Raw genomic sequence first — 14,729 nt, forward strand, 5'->3', positions numbered from 1 at the left:
AGTAGTCAGTGAACTGGGCTTGGTGAGAGCACGCCTCTAATCACCGCACTTGGAGGCAGGAAGAAGGAAGCCAGACTCAGCTGCACACTGTGCTTGTGCCTAGCCTATGCTACACAGGACCATCTGAAAAACAGATTAGATGGACAGCGCAGATTGTGTGCTCATTTTTTTTTTCAAAGAGAAAACAGAAGAGCCTTGATAGACTATGACGCCCCTAATGTTCTCATTCTTAACCTCCAGGTACTACTTGACCTATGTTAGGATATAAACTTGTATGGTTTTCATATTTAATCATTTCAGGGGACCGGTATTGTGGAGGACGCCTTGAAAAACCTTCCGGTTCCTTTAAAACTCCCAACTGGCCAGACCGAGATTACCCCGTAGGAGTTACTTGTGTGTGGCACATCATAGCTCCGAAGAACCAGGTGAGGCCAGAAAATGTGATGAAAGTGAATATGTGTGAACTGCCCACAATGTGAGCCTCTGCTCTGGTGTGAACTGCCCAAGGTGTGAGCCCCTGCCTCTGGTGTGAACTGCCCAAGGTGTGAGCCTCTGCTCTGGTGTGAACTGCCCAAGGTGTGAGCCTCTGCCTCTGGTGTGACTTACCCAAGGTGTGAGCCCCTGCCTCTTGTGTGAATTACCCATGGTGTGAGCCCCTGCCTCTGGTGTGAACTGCCCAAGGTGTGAGCCCCTGCCTCTGGTGTGAACTGCCCAAGGTGTGAGCCTCTGCTCTGGTGTGAACTGCCCAAGGTGTGAGCCTCTGCCTCTGGTGTGACTTACCCAAGGTGTGAGCCTCTGCCTCTGGTGTGAATTACCCATGGTGTGAGCCTCTGCCTCTTGGTCTCCAGTTAAAGAAACACGAAAGGAAAGCCCAGCTGGACACATGTACTTCGCTTGTGAAGACCTGGACTTAAATCATTTCCCCTGAAATGATTAAATATGAAATATGCTGTTTGACTTGCAAAATCATGGATTTGATTTTCTATTATGTAATTACAACTTTCAAAACAGTTTTGAAAATACAAACTGTAAGCAAATCCCACAGAGGACTGGGTAGGCCTGTGGCAGATGTACAGAGCCTGAGGCTACACGCATCAGCACCTAGCAGTGTGGGGATGGAGGCCCTCAAACACACGCACATCCCAGCATCCCCTCAGTCAGTCCCTCATTGTCTGCTCAGTCGGTCCACCTCGTTTGGGGCACTCCTCACTCCAGCAAAGCCAGCTACAGAGCCTTCAAGGAACCCCTGTGTCTGATGATGGACAGGGCTTGTTTGAAACAAAGCATGTGCCAGTTCCTTACCTGTTACTCTAAAACAATGGTCCTCAGCCTTCCTGATGCTGCAGTCCTTTACCACAGTCCCCCATTGTGATGTAAATGTCTGACATACAACATCCAAAGGGGTAGTGTGGCCCACAGGTTGGGAACCAAAGCTCTAAAACAATCAGCTGAAAACTAGTTTACATAGATTTTTGCCCTTTCTGGGAACAGCGCATATTAGTTGTGGGACCAAATTTGATACAGGAATAGATGAATCTTGTAAAATTATTCTTGTGTCAAACACTACTAACTTTAGTCCAAACCCTCTTTCTGGTGGGCATTACATTACTGCTTTGTAAATTATTTTTTATTTTATTTTATTTTCTGTGTATAATCATTTTGTCTGCATCTATGACTGTGTAGCATGTGTGTGGTTGGTACCTGTGGAAGCCAGAAAAGGATGCCTGATTCCTGGGAACTGGAGTTACAGATGGTTGTGAGCTGCCATGTGGTTGCTGGGAAGTGAACCCGGGGTTCTCTGGAAGAGCAGTCACTGCTCTTATCCACTGAGCCATCTCTCCAGCTCCATGGCACTTGCCGCACATCTGTTTTTAACAGCAACTATGTTTCAGGCAAATACACCAGGCAAGTCCCTGAGGTGGGCATACATGCACGTATAAGTGCATACACCCACCCTGTGGCCATATCTCAAAACTCAGTCTTATCTTGAAGACTAATAATACAGCCATTTATTTAATAGCAGAAGGCTACATGTCTGTTGAAGAGATTACAGTTTATAGCAATATTTAAAAGAACATTTTTGAAATACCTCAAACCATTAGGTAATCCTTGAAAGTGTGCTGATCGTCTGTCTGCGACATTGTTAATATAGCTAACTGAATAATGACAATATTATTACGTTCCAAATTTTAGTCGTGCGTCTTCTCTCATGGCTTCTCCCCTTCACCCTCTGGAGTCTGGGCTTTGTTTCTCTGGTTGGTTTTCTTCCACTCCATTGATTTTTTTCACCAGCATTGGAGTATTTAAAACCCACTGTAATCCTGTCCAAAGAAGAAAAACAGCAAGAGAGTGAAAGCCTGAGGAATTTCTGTGCAAGCGTATGGAATGCCCTCCAAAAGCCTCACCTCTGGGTCTTTTCACAGCTTTTCCTTTCTCCTCTTGCTTTTTAATCTCCTCCCCAAAAGCTTCGATGTAACTAATTTTTAGGGCAGGAAAATTCAGCCAATTTCAAACAAAAAATACTTTATTAGTTGCTGGTGTAAAGTCAGTGTTTCCCCATAGTTTAAAGCGATTTTTAGCACAAGTAAAGCAGTTCTCTCCCATCACAGATGCGACTTTTTAAAGGCAGGCAAACATCCACATGTATCAAAATGGCCGCTGTGTCCAACTGCAACACCACAGCTCCTGCCGCCTTTTGGTTAATGTACAAGAGTCTTCTTGGGTTCTTGGGAATGAAAGCCCTTTATTTAATGGAAATTGATTTCCATAATCTTCCCTGAATTATCAGACAGGGCTCCTGGCTATACCAATTGCCCAGCAAGATTGGGTGGCAGCTGATTGCCACCATTGTTAATGACCCAGGGAGGTGTCCTCGGATTTACACACTGGAAATTTCCTCAGAGAAACTACTTGTAAAGGAAATGATCAGTTCCTTACTAAGTTATAATGTACAATTCACGTGAATTATTTAGGATAATAGACTATTAGTTCTAGAGCAAAAAACAAATGAGAAAGAAAAGAAAACCTTTAGTAATCACACTTTGAATGTCAGTGTTTCTATACAACCTCTTCAAAAACTAGTCACACACCACACCCCCATGTGCCTGTGCCTGGAGTGTGCACACGTGCGTTCACACTTCAGCAACTCAAATTGTTCCCACCTCCCCAAAACTCTCATCCCAAAGATTCCTTTACGTGCAGGAAGAATCTTCATCTCTTCTCAAAAGGAGAAATCTACCCATCTCATGAATACACACGCACACACACACACACACACAAACACACACACACACACACACACACACACACACGCGCACATCATACCCAAATGAAATACAAGGGAACATCTTAGATAATAATTTTGACTTCTGTTCATTTTTTCCCAGAGGAGAATGGACTAGTATACAGTTCCATTATCACCAGAACACACCCCCAGCTGTTCAGATAGAATCCTCACTCTGTTTTTTCTTTTTCCCTCCAGCTTTTCCGAGATACAGTTGGCAAATAAAAAATACAGTATACAGCAATGCTTAGATCATGCATATACTGTGAACTATTACAATTAAACTAATTAGCATATTCACTTAGAGCAGTTACACCTTTGCATCTGTGCACACTGACACAAGTAAATCTAAGCTCTTAGCAATTTTCAAATGTATGTCACTATGATTGCTAGTTTCTGTGTGATACAGTAGCTCTCCAACACCAATTACAGGGGTGTTTGCACTGGGGGCCATTCAGGTTATTGACACTTCAATGCTATGCTTTTCCCAAAGCTCATAGAGTTAAAGTTTGAGAAGTTTGATGTTGAGCGAGATAACTACTGCAGATATGACTACGTGGCTGTGTTTAATGGTGGAGAAGTCAACGATGCTAAAAGAATTGGAAAGTACTGTGGGGACAGCCCACCTGTGTAAGTAGTGCCTCTTTGTATCTCTTTGTATCGCTAATGTTTCTGATTCTAAACCTATGTCTTAGTTAAGGTTTGTATTGCCATGACCAAAAGGTAAGTTAGGGAGGCCAGAGTTTATTCAACTTACACAGATCCAGATCATAGTCCCTCACTGGAGACAGTCAGGACAGGAACTCAAGCAGGGAGGGAAACTGGAGGCAGGAAGCTGATGCAGAGGCCATGGAGGGATGTTTCTTACTGCTTGCTTCATCTGGCTTGCTCAGCTTGCTTTCTTATAGATCCCAGGACCACTAGCCCAAGGATAGCACCACCCACAATGGGCTGGGCCCTCCCCTACTGATCACTAATTGAGAAAATGCCTTACAGCTGGATCTCATGGAGGCTGTTCCTCAAGGAAGGCTCTTTTCTCTCCAATGATTCTAGCTTGTGTCAAATTCACACAAAACCAGCCAGTACAACCTTCGCCCTGCTAAACTCCCTAATTACCTTTATTTTCTGGAAAGTGTTACACTGTTTGCTGAGGAAGCTTTAGAGTCCATGAGAGTGGAGACCTGTCCACTAGCAGCAGCAAAACACAGTCACCCAAACACTGAGTCCGGCAGCCACATAGACAAACAGAGGCAAGGCTGGTGCCCCAGGGGCACATGTCTGCTGTGTCACAGACCTGCTAAAGGGACCTCAAGCATTGGGAAGAATAGCATCTTCTAAGAAAAAGGAACAAGCCAGGGGCTGAAAATTCCAGACAAGGAAACATGGAAGCTCGGCACAAAGCCAGATGTTTTCTCTGACGGTCTTGCACTTGAGACATTGCCCGACCAGCAAATCGAGAAAATATATTCTCTTCATCCAAAATGGACAAAGGAAGAAGAAAAAGCATAGAAACCATAGAAATCATTCAAGATATTTGACCAGTAGGGTTTTTTGGTTTGTTTATTTGGTTGGTTGGTTTTTTGTTTTTGTTTTTGTTTTTTTTCTTCGGAAGAGGGAAATAAGTCTGACCCAGACCAGCTTTATCAGGGTTCTGGACAGTGTCTCAAGGGGGAGGACTGGGAGCAAAAAAGAAAACCATAAGGAAAGGAAAGAGTTAAGCCCTGAGGTCAGGAGGGCGGCAGGGGCCGATGACCCAGGCCAGAGAGTTTATAGTATTACAGTTCCTTATGAGCCCTCAAATGGGGAAGCAGGGAAAGTCAGTAAAGAGCCCCAGACAGGAGAATCAGGGAGCTCACACATCTCAAGTTCCCCTTTAGCAAGGTGCATTCTGGGACAGCAAACAAAGCATTTCACATCTTTTTTTTTTTTTTTTTTTTTTTTTTTTTTTGGTTCTTTTTTTCGGAGCTGGGGACCGAACCCAGGGCCTTGCGCTTCCTAGGCAAGCGCTCTACCACTGAGCTAAATCCCCAACCCCAGCATTTCACATCTTGTCTGGAACATTTGACTGTATGCATACATACTACCAAGTGCCGGTTCCCAAAATATCCCCACCTCATGCCCGGCCCTTACCCCAATTGCTTGGCATGACCCTCTCTAGGTGAGGGGGAAAACGCCTACATCCCATCATCAGGGCCAAGGGGCAGTTGCCAATCCAGGTGAGCTCCCAACTCAAGTCAATATGGTTTTTTCCAGAGTTCAGATTAGCACAAGGAGAGGCATTTTAACACCACAGAGATCCTCCTAGGGAAAACAAGAAGTGTTCAACAGCTTATTTTATTGCTTTAATTTAAATTACATTTAATTAAATTACATTTATTTATCTATCTATTTGGTTTTCTGTTCTGCATGTGTGTGGGCACACATGCCATATAGCATATCTGTGGATGTGATAGGACATCTTGCAAGGGTGGATAGGTCCTTTCCTCCTACCATGTGGGATCTGGGGTTCCAACTCTGGTCATCAGTCTTAGTACTAAGTTCCTTTACCTGCCACGCCATCTTGCAGACCATTATTTCAAAACATAAATCTTTAAAACCTGTGTGCTAGGCTTTAATGTGGAAAAGTATAAAACCTGACTAGGAGATAGTTTAAAACACTTAACTACCTGGAACTGCTCGTGACCAGAAAGACTCCTCGTTGGACAGTAGTGAAACTGGGTTTTCATCAGATCTGTCAACTGTATCCTAAACTGTAGATGGGCAGGCAAGGCTGTGGGTGGTGGAGACAGTACTGAGTCCTAGAGGAAAGCACAGAGAAGGGGGTCTTGCCTGCCACGCCTACTGTTTCAGGGAGCTGAGAATTAAGACAGATTTTAACAGGAAGATAGGGAGGTGGAGCCTCAAAGTAAGTCCAGGAGTTTATCCTCTATGTTTGCAGATAGTGCACTCCACTGAGACCTTTGGACCAGTGGGGAAGGGAAGACCCCATCGAAAGTGGGGCAGAGTCCACTTGTTCATCTAGCAAAACGAACTTGTATGTTCACACAAGGATCAATGACAGAATGAAAACATAAAGGGAAAACTGAAAACAGAATTTTTGTATAGTTTAGAGTCGAGGGAAGACATACCAGAGATATGTATTCGCAACCTTTATTTGACGAAGTCCTAGATCCCACAATACACTAAAGACACTCAGGAAGACAACTCAATAAAAAAGGGGGGTTGAAATGCAGCCCCCAAACCCAGTCACTATTGCTGATGCCAAGAAGCACTTGCTGACAGGAGCCTGATATGGCTGTTCCCTGAGAGGCTCTGCCAGAGCCTTACTGATAAGGATGAGGATGCTTGCAGCTAACCATTGTACTGAGCACAGGGACCCCAATGGAGGAGTTAGAGAAAGGACTGAAGGAGCAGAGGGGGTTTGCTACCCCATAGGAAGAACGACAATACCAACCAACCAGACTACCCCAGTGCCCTGGGATTCTGTTGTTTCCACAAAGCACCACAATAAAAATCTACTTTTATTACTAAATTACTCTTCCTTGGGAAAACAATAAAATCAAATTTCTGACATAATGTTGCCCAGTTAGTTCATTGAGAAGTCAGGGCGTAGACACCATGTCTGCCTACAGGAAGTACTTGTTGCAGTGTTCTCATTTAAACAAGGTTAGCATGTTTTGTTGGTAATTGTAGGTAAGAGTTGTGTATAGGGAAGTTTTAAATTCTTATTTCATACTCTTCATAAGCAAGTGGAAACGTGTCTGTCAAAGGCTTGAATCTCTGAAGAATCATTGACATGATCCTCGTTGCTTTGGGGAGGGAAAGATGGATATAGGTCGCGAGCCCCCCCCCCCCCCCCCCCCGTTTCCGTTGGAACCTCACTTGGGTCCACAGCTCTCCCAGCTGGCCTGGTCTTACAAGGCTCTGCCTGCTCCCTGCAGGTGGCTCAAAAGCTCAGAAGTGAGCTGCTCATCGTGGGCCATTGAGAAGCCCAAGTGCTCTGACTAGAGGGATACACCAGAAAAGGAGTCTCTTCGCATCACTAATCTAACCAAATAACTTGTTTAATCTCTTTCTACTTATGAATCGGTTGTTGAATAAAATTAGCCAAACAGCATTCTCTCCATTGTTTAAGAAATAGCAGCAGAAATTGACACCTCCTATAATCCCCTAAAATTCAGAGGGCCTTTGAGCCTTAGCCTCACCTCTAACCCTGTAGTTCCAACCAGCCTTCAGGCTCCTAAGGTTGGAGCTCTTAATGGTGTTATGACTACCGATCAGTAGTCACCTGCTCTCTCTTCATTAGCATTTCCCCGGCGGGGATTATAACTGGAATCCTGCCACTGCAGGCAGACATTAGACTTCCCACTAAAAAGCGAAACATGGTCAGCTCGAGCCCCCTGTGTCATCAGATCCGTCCCTCAGATTCTCCATTGCCAGCAGCTGGTGTCAATCACAGACTTAGTTCAGAGTCACAGGTCAGGCAAAGCTTCAGAGGCTCATGGGAAATAGCTACAACATCAGCATTCACACTGGTCCTCATGTCTTCCACTGTCTGGGGGCCCCAGGTTCAAATCCTGATTCCCACATGCTGACTGCAGGATCTCAGGAAAATCACTGAATTCTAGGTTCATAAAAAGAGGATGATGATAGGGTCCTTGTGAAGGTGGGGTGCTAGGACCTTCATTTTTTCCAAGTGTCTTGAATTTTTGTTTTTCAAGAGTTGTTAATCAATTCTCAAAATCGAATCGAAAACTAAAAGATCGGACATTTTTTAGAGAGGTGCCACTTAATCTTTGAATGTGTTTCTCTCCTAGACCGATCGTGTCTGAGAAAAATGAACTCCTCATCCAATTTTTATCAGACTTAAGTTTAACAGCGGATGGATTTATTGGTCACTACAAATTCAGGCCAAAAAAATTTCCCACAACCACAGCCACACCCGTCACCACCACATTCCCCGTAACTATAGGTAAGTTCTTGTGTTTGGAAGTTGGCACAAATACTTTTGAATTCTAGAAAGAAGACAAAATATGAAGATACCCCAAACAGAAAAGTAAGTAGGTGAGAACCTGTGTGAGATGATAGTGAGATTCCATGGATAAAAGGAAGGTAAGGATGCTCACCAGACAGTGCTCTGGATTAGCCATGGGAGAAAGCAATGGCCGCCTAAGAATTACAAGGAAAGTGATTGTAATATAAACACTATCTTTACAAACCAATGCTCCTTTACTGGTACATGACAAAAGTCTTCCCTTCTTTTTTTTAGTTTAATGTAATAATTGGCACATATTTGGGGTGTACAGTGTTTGATCCGTGCATACAATGTGCAGTAGTCAAACCAGAGTAATTAGTGTTTGTCTCTGTATTAGGAAGTTGAGTTCACCTCTTCTAGTTCTTAGAATATATAATACAGGGCTGGGGAGGGTCTGCAGGAAAAGCTGCTTCTATGCAAGGGTGGCAACCGGAGCTTGATCCCTGGGATCCTCATACAGGTGGGAGAGCTGATTCCACAGAGTTGTCCTCTGACCTCCGCACAAACACCTCTCCACAATAAAAAAATAATATAAAATAAACGAGCTGTTTTAACTATATGTAATACAGTAAGCATATGGTCATGGCACAATGCTGTTGAACTCTAGAGCTTTCCTGCTGTTTAACTGTGATTTCAAGACCTGTCTCCTTTCCATCTCCTTATAGTTTTCCTTTTATTACTTAGAATAGTATTTTAGGGTAATGTTCTAGGGCCTTGATACCTGCCAATCTTTAACAACTGCCAGGATTAAGATTTTGTTTTTTTGTATCTCAGAAAAATGTCATAGTGTGTGTGTGTGTGTGTGTGTGTGTGTGTGTGTGTGTACATGTATATTTAAATGGAATAAATCAAGAAAAAAACTTCACTAGTTACAGAAGCTGGAGATGGTCGTGGGTCCTGATCTAAGAGTCGGTGATGGCACTGGGGTTTGACATTAGTCTCTATGTCCTACCTGCCCCACCCTCTGGCAATTCAGGTCTCAGAAATCCCAAGTCAGGGCATACCTTTGGTTGCCTGCTGTTTTCTCCCCCTCCAGCAGGAGACATGCCTGGAAGTTCTGGGCCTCACAGCACGCCCCCTGGTGGCCTGGCTATGCACTGTCTTGTGATACTGTCAGGTGTCCCCAGCCCAGCACAGTGGACCAGACGTTCTTATAGTGAACTATCTGGACAGATCCTTGGTGCTAGTGGCTTTCTGGTTTTATCTCCAACTTGTACTTTCTGCAGAACTGTAAATGTGGATTGCCACTAACTCCCAAACATTTCCTGCCACTTAAACAGAACCAATTCATACTCAGCTATCTTCCGTCACACTCTTGTGCTTCAAGCATGTTTTCTCCTGTTTGTCCAAGCTCATCCCTGACATCAATAGACAGTCTCATAGTCATCTCTGCCTCCCTTTATCTTACCTCACCACTTGCATCTCCCAAGCCAGCATAGGCCACGTCATTGTTCCATTAAGTTCGTCATCTGTAGGCGTGTGATCCAATATGGCAGCCCTGGTGAGTGCTTGGAATATAGCTAGTCATGCGGAAACTAATGTGACTGGCGGTTGCTGTGTCTGAAAGGCCAAACTTCTGTACACAGCACATAAAAGCCTTCAACTGGTATCCCCTTTAGCTTCTATAGTTTGGTCTTCAAGCTTCCCCGTATGCCCTGAATGGTTTTTGACTTTTTAGAACAAAGCTTACGGGATGAAGCTGTCAAGGGTTTTAAGTAAAAATGAGATTTGTTGGTTGCAAAGATCAACCCGGTCCCTGTGAAATGAATGATTATAAGGACCAAGACAATGACCGTGCTCTTTGGTTATTTGGCTGAACTATGCTGTGACATAAACACGTAGTCCAGAGATGAGAAGAGGACAGTGACAGGCCCTGGTGGTTAACCGGACAGTATCTCCCAGGTCCCTGGCTTGCACAACTTGATTCCCAGAACCCACAGGGTGGCTCACAACCACCCAGACCTCCAGTTCCAGGGAATTCAGTGCCCTCTTCTGACCTCCAAGGGTCCCAGATAGGCATGGGGCATACCTACATGTGGACAACAATATTCATACACATAAAAATAATTTTTTTAAAAAGGGGGATTTATCTACCTTGGGAGAGGCTGAAGGTACAAGGAGGAAAGATGCTGGAACAAAACTCTGAGGAAATCTAATGTTGGTGGAGGGTGAGGAAGAGAGAGGAGAGACATCCACAGCAGAAATCCTAGAAGGAAATGCCTTCAGAAGAGGTGGTCAGTGAGCCTCCTGTCGATGAGACTGAAATGTCTGCATTTATACGTTTTATAAGTGGTGCAATGTAGTCAGAAGCCAGGGTGTGATGGGAATGTGTGCAGTAAAGTGAAGAAACAGAAAAGTTCTAGAAATGCACGGCACACATTCCTGAAAGGAAAGAGAAGGGCATTGGGAGGTGAACACATTACATAGGTGTGGTGCAGTGACAAAGACCAATGCAGGGGACAGAAGGAACAGAGGGAAGGTCTGTCACAAAGGCTATAAACTGCACACTCCATACCCAAAAGGCTTGGACCGGAGAGGTAGCCTCCTCCCTAAGAGAAGCAAAGGGGGAGAGTGTAAAGGTGGAGGATGCCTTGAGGGTCAGTGGGAGTGGCACTATTAGGAGGCGTGACCTTGTTGGAGTAGGTGTGGCCTTGTTGGAGTAGGTGTGGCCTTGTTGGAGTAGGTGTGGCCTTGTTGGAGTAGGTGTGGCCTTGTTAGAGTAGGTGTGGCCTTGTTAGAGTAGGTGTGGCCTTGTTGGAGTAGGTGTAGCCTTGTTGGAGTAGGTGAGGCCTTGTTGGAGGAAGTGTGTTAATGTGTGGGCGGGCTTTGAGGTCTCCTATGCTCAAGCTCCACCCAGTGTGTCTCAGAGTCCTCTTCTGCTGCCAGTGGATAAAGATGTAAAATTCTCAGTTCCTTCTCCAGCACCATGTCTGCTTGCAAGCCGCCATGTTTCCCACCATGATAATAATGGACTAAACCACTGAAACTGTAAGCCAGCCCCGATTAAATGTTTTCTTTTATAAGCGCTGCCTTGGTCATGGTGACTCTTCTCAGCAATGGACACCCTAAGACACCTGGATATTAGGGTGTCTAAATTTGCCGTGTAAAAGATGGGCAACACGTGGTTCTGTACGAGGACATCTAAGCCTGGGTCTGATTGGCAGATGCAACAGAGCATAGTCCCTAATGCGGATGAAACTGGATCATCCACGAAGATGGTGGACCCTTGAAGATGGTGCAAGATTGCATAGGAGAAAGGCTGAGCTGTGGGCTATTTGTGAGTGCAGAAATTGATAAAGACCACAGATGAGCTAGGTGGAGTGGTATAGCCTCTGACTTAAAGACCAGAGGGCAGAGATACACTGGAAGGCAAGAAGCATCAATGTGGGGTACCCGCCCACTCCCAGATAAATAATCCCAGGCTGAAAAGAAGCTGGTTTTCCACAGTCTGTCTGGAAATGACCTCACTGCCATGACAAAACACTGACGAGAAACAACTTGAAGTAGAAAGGTTTATTTCATCTTATATTTCTGGTAGCAGTCCATCCTTTAAGGGAAGTCAGGGTAAGAGCTCAAGGTAGAAAGTTGGGGGCAGCAACTGAGGCACTGGCTCACTGGCTTGCTTTCCATGACTCATTCAGGTTGTTTTTTTATACAACCCAGGACCACCCACCTAGCACCACCACAGTGGCCTAGACCCTCCTTCATCATTTAATAATCGAGAAAAATGCTAGGGCTGGAGAAATGGCTCAGGGACCCAGACAGAGTTAAGGAGAACCAGAGAACCTAGGTTAGATTCCCAACATACAGAATTAGGCTTACAACCGTTTGTAACTCCAGTTCCAGGGGATCTAACACCCTCTTCTAGCCTCTCTAGGCACCAGGCATGCATGTGGTACATAGACATATATGTACCAATCATACACTTAAAACCATATACCTCCACAGGTGCCTCTAGTCAGTCGGATGAAGGCATTTTCTCGAGAGGAGTCTCTTTTCCTGGCTGTCTCTAGCTCGTGACACCACGTGACATCCGAAAGAGGACAGCCCAGTACATATGATATAGCTTCACCATTCTAAAATGTTTCTGAATTCTTTAAAAAAAAAAAAAAACTATGTTTAAGAAAAAGAGCTGGACAGTGGTAGAGCGCTTACCTAGGAAGCGCAAGGCCCTGGGTTCGGTCCCCAGCTCTGAAAAAAAGAACCAAAAAAAAAAAGAAAAAGAAAAAGAGATGGAGAAAAAGCACAAGAAACACATACAGACAGAGAGACACACACATTCATACACACACACACACACACACACACACACACACACACACACGGAATCTCTTAAAAACAAAGCCATTGGGGTTGGGGATTTAGCTCAGTGGTAGAGCGCTTGCCTAGGAAGCGCAAGGCCCTGGGTTCGGTCCCCAGCTCCGGAAAAAAAAAAAAGAACCAAAAAAAAAAAAACAAAAAAAAAAAAAAAAACAAAGCCATTAAAACAAAGCCAGAGGAAATACACAAAGGATCTGCAAGGTTTAAAAACAATACCCCGACTTGACATTAGGAAACAAAAAACCTGCAAGTTGACATTGGGTTCCTTTTGTGTTGGCCTTGTTCTGCTGGCATGGGACCCACCCTTAAGAGTGGGTTTGTTTCCCCCTGTGAGACTCCCTTGGAGAAAACTAATTTCTGTGTTTCAGGGCAGGGAACTTTGCAGCTACGGTAAAAAAAAAACAAAAAAACAAAAAAACAAAAAACAAAAAACAAAAAAAACCCTCAACAACCGACATGTGCAGACATCTGAAATCTGAGCAGAGATGTTTCAGGCAGTGTTGGCTGGTGTGAAGGCCTGTCAAGCGTGTGCTGTGTGACACGCTGCGCTCATATCCAGGCCTGCAGCTCACAGTGCAGTACGGGCAAACACTGTCACCCACACCTCAGATACAGACTCCGTATGTGTTTGAAACTGAATTAGTTTTTTAGCCACTGTGCATTCAGAAAACTTTTAGCATTGCCAAGCTTTTGTGACACCTCACATTCAGTTACAGGACCCCATCTGAGCGGCAATGGACTCTTTGCTAGTGTTTGTGTTGCTGTGATAAAATGCCATCACCAAAAAGCTACTTGGGGAGGAGAGAATTTATTTTTTCTAATGTAGTCCAATCATCCAGGAAAGTCAGGGCAGGAGCTATGCAGGCCATGGAGAGATGCTGCTTACTTGCTTGCTCCTCGAAGCTTGCACAGCCTGCTTTCTTATACAGCCCAGGACCATGAGCCTGGGGATGGCACCGCCCACAGTGCGTGGTCATCCACCAAGAAGATGTCCTACAGACTAGCCTGCATGTCAATCTTATGCAGTCATTTTCTCAGCTAAGATCACCTCTTCCAAGATATGGTTCAGTTTGTGTCAGGTTGACAAAGGCCAGCCAGCACAGATGCACACTTGAAGCTGTGAATTAGAAGCCATCGGTGCCTCTGTAGTCAGGACAGCTTGAATATTTCCTCTGCTCATCATATGTTACCTACAGAACAAAGTTCCCACCCATTGAGAACAACTGTGGTTGGGTCTAATTATGCTTATAACTTGTGTCTCTTGATGGATGAAACTGATAACTATTTACTTCTTGAGATCCTTACAGCCAATGATGGGTTCAAAATAAATAGCTTTGTGACTCCTCAAGTCAGACCTAACACTTTACACACAAGTAGCATTCCTAAATCCCTGCTCTATTGAGAACTAGAGAGCTGTATATTTTTAAGCACACTAAGCTCCTCTTACCCTCATGAGAACACCATAGGATTCCTCTTGTGAAGAATCAGCCTGTTCTCTGTCACCTCAGATTTGCTGGCCAGCTTTTTTTGTCTTTTTTCCCCCTGAGGTAGGCACTCAGGTCAATTCTATTTTAGTGTGAAGGATACATACACACACGCACACACACACACACACACACACACACACACACACACACACACGCACACACACAAAGTGGTGGTTCTCAACCTTTCCCACAGGTCACCAAAGACCACCAGAACCATCAGATATTTACAACGCCATACAGTAGCAAATTTACATTAGTGAAGTAGCAAGAAAAATAATTTTACATTTGGCGTTCACCCCAACATGAGGAATTGTATCAAAGGGTCACAGCATTAAAAAGGTTGAGAACCACTTCCCTAAAAGGAGAGGCAAACAAGACTAAATCTGGATACCTTTGATCTCAGGTTTAAAATTCAGTAGAGAGGATCAAGTTCCTGTGAGGAAGATCAGGAGTTGGTAGCATGAAGAATTTCTCTCGCGTGGTTCATAATTACTTCGTTGCAGTGGTAGCTTGGTGGCTCAGGGGAACAAATGGTGATTTCAACTGGCTAGATTCTGACATAAGCACCAATTAACTATATTCGAATCCATTTTCCTGAATCTCA

General features: G+C 44.4%; 1 protein-coding gene across 1 annotated transcript in view; it reads left to right on the forward strand.

Annotated features, from left to right (window-relative positions):
• Positions 1 to 14,729, forward strand: part of PCOLCE2 (procollagen C-endopeptidase enhancer 2) — a 57,640-nt gene that overhangs the window by 40,216 nt on the left and 2,695 nt on the right. The window contains exons 4-6 of the mRNA NM_001127640.1: positions 301 to 425; positions 3,777 to 3,913; positions 8,101 to 8,255. Coding sequence (NP_001121112.1) covers positions 301 to 425; positions 3,777 to 3,913; positions 8,101 to 8,255 — 417 coding nt within the window. The remainder of the gene's footprint in view (positions 1 to 300; positions 426 to 3,776; positions 3,914 to 8,100; positions 8,256 to 14,729) is intronic.

This window comes from Rattus norvegicus, chromosome 8, assembly GCF_036323735.1.
Source record: "Rattus norvegicus strain BN/NHsdMcwi chromosome 8, GRCr8, whole genome shotgun sequence".
In the NCBI taxonomy this organism is placed as follows: domain Eukaryota; kingdom Metazoa; phylum Chordata; class Mammalia; order Rodentia; family Muridae; genus Rattus; species Rattus norvegicus.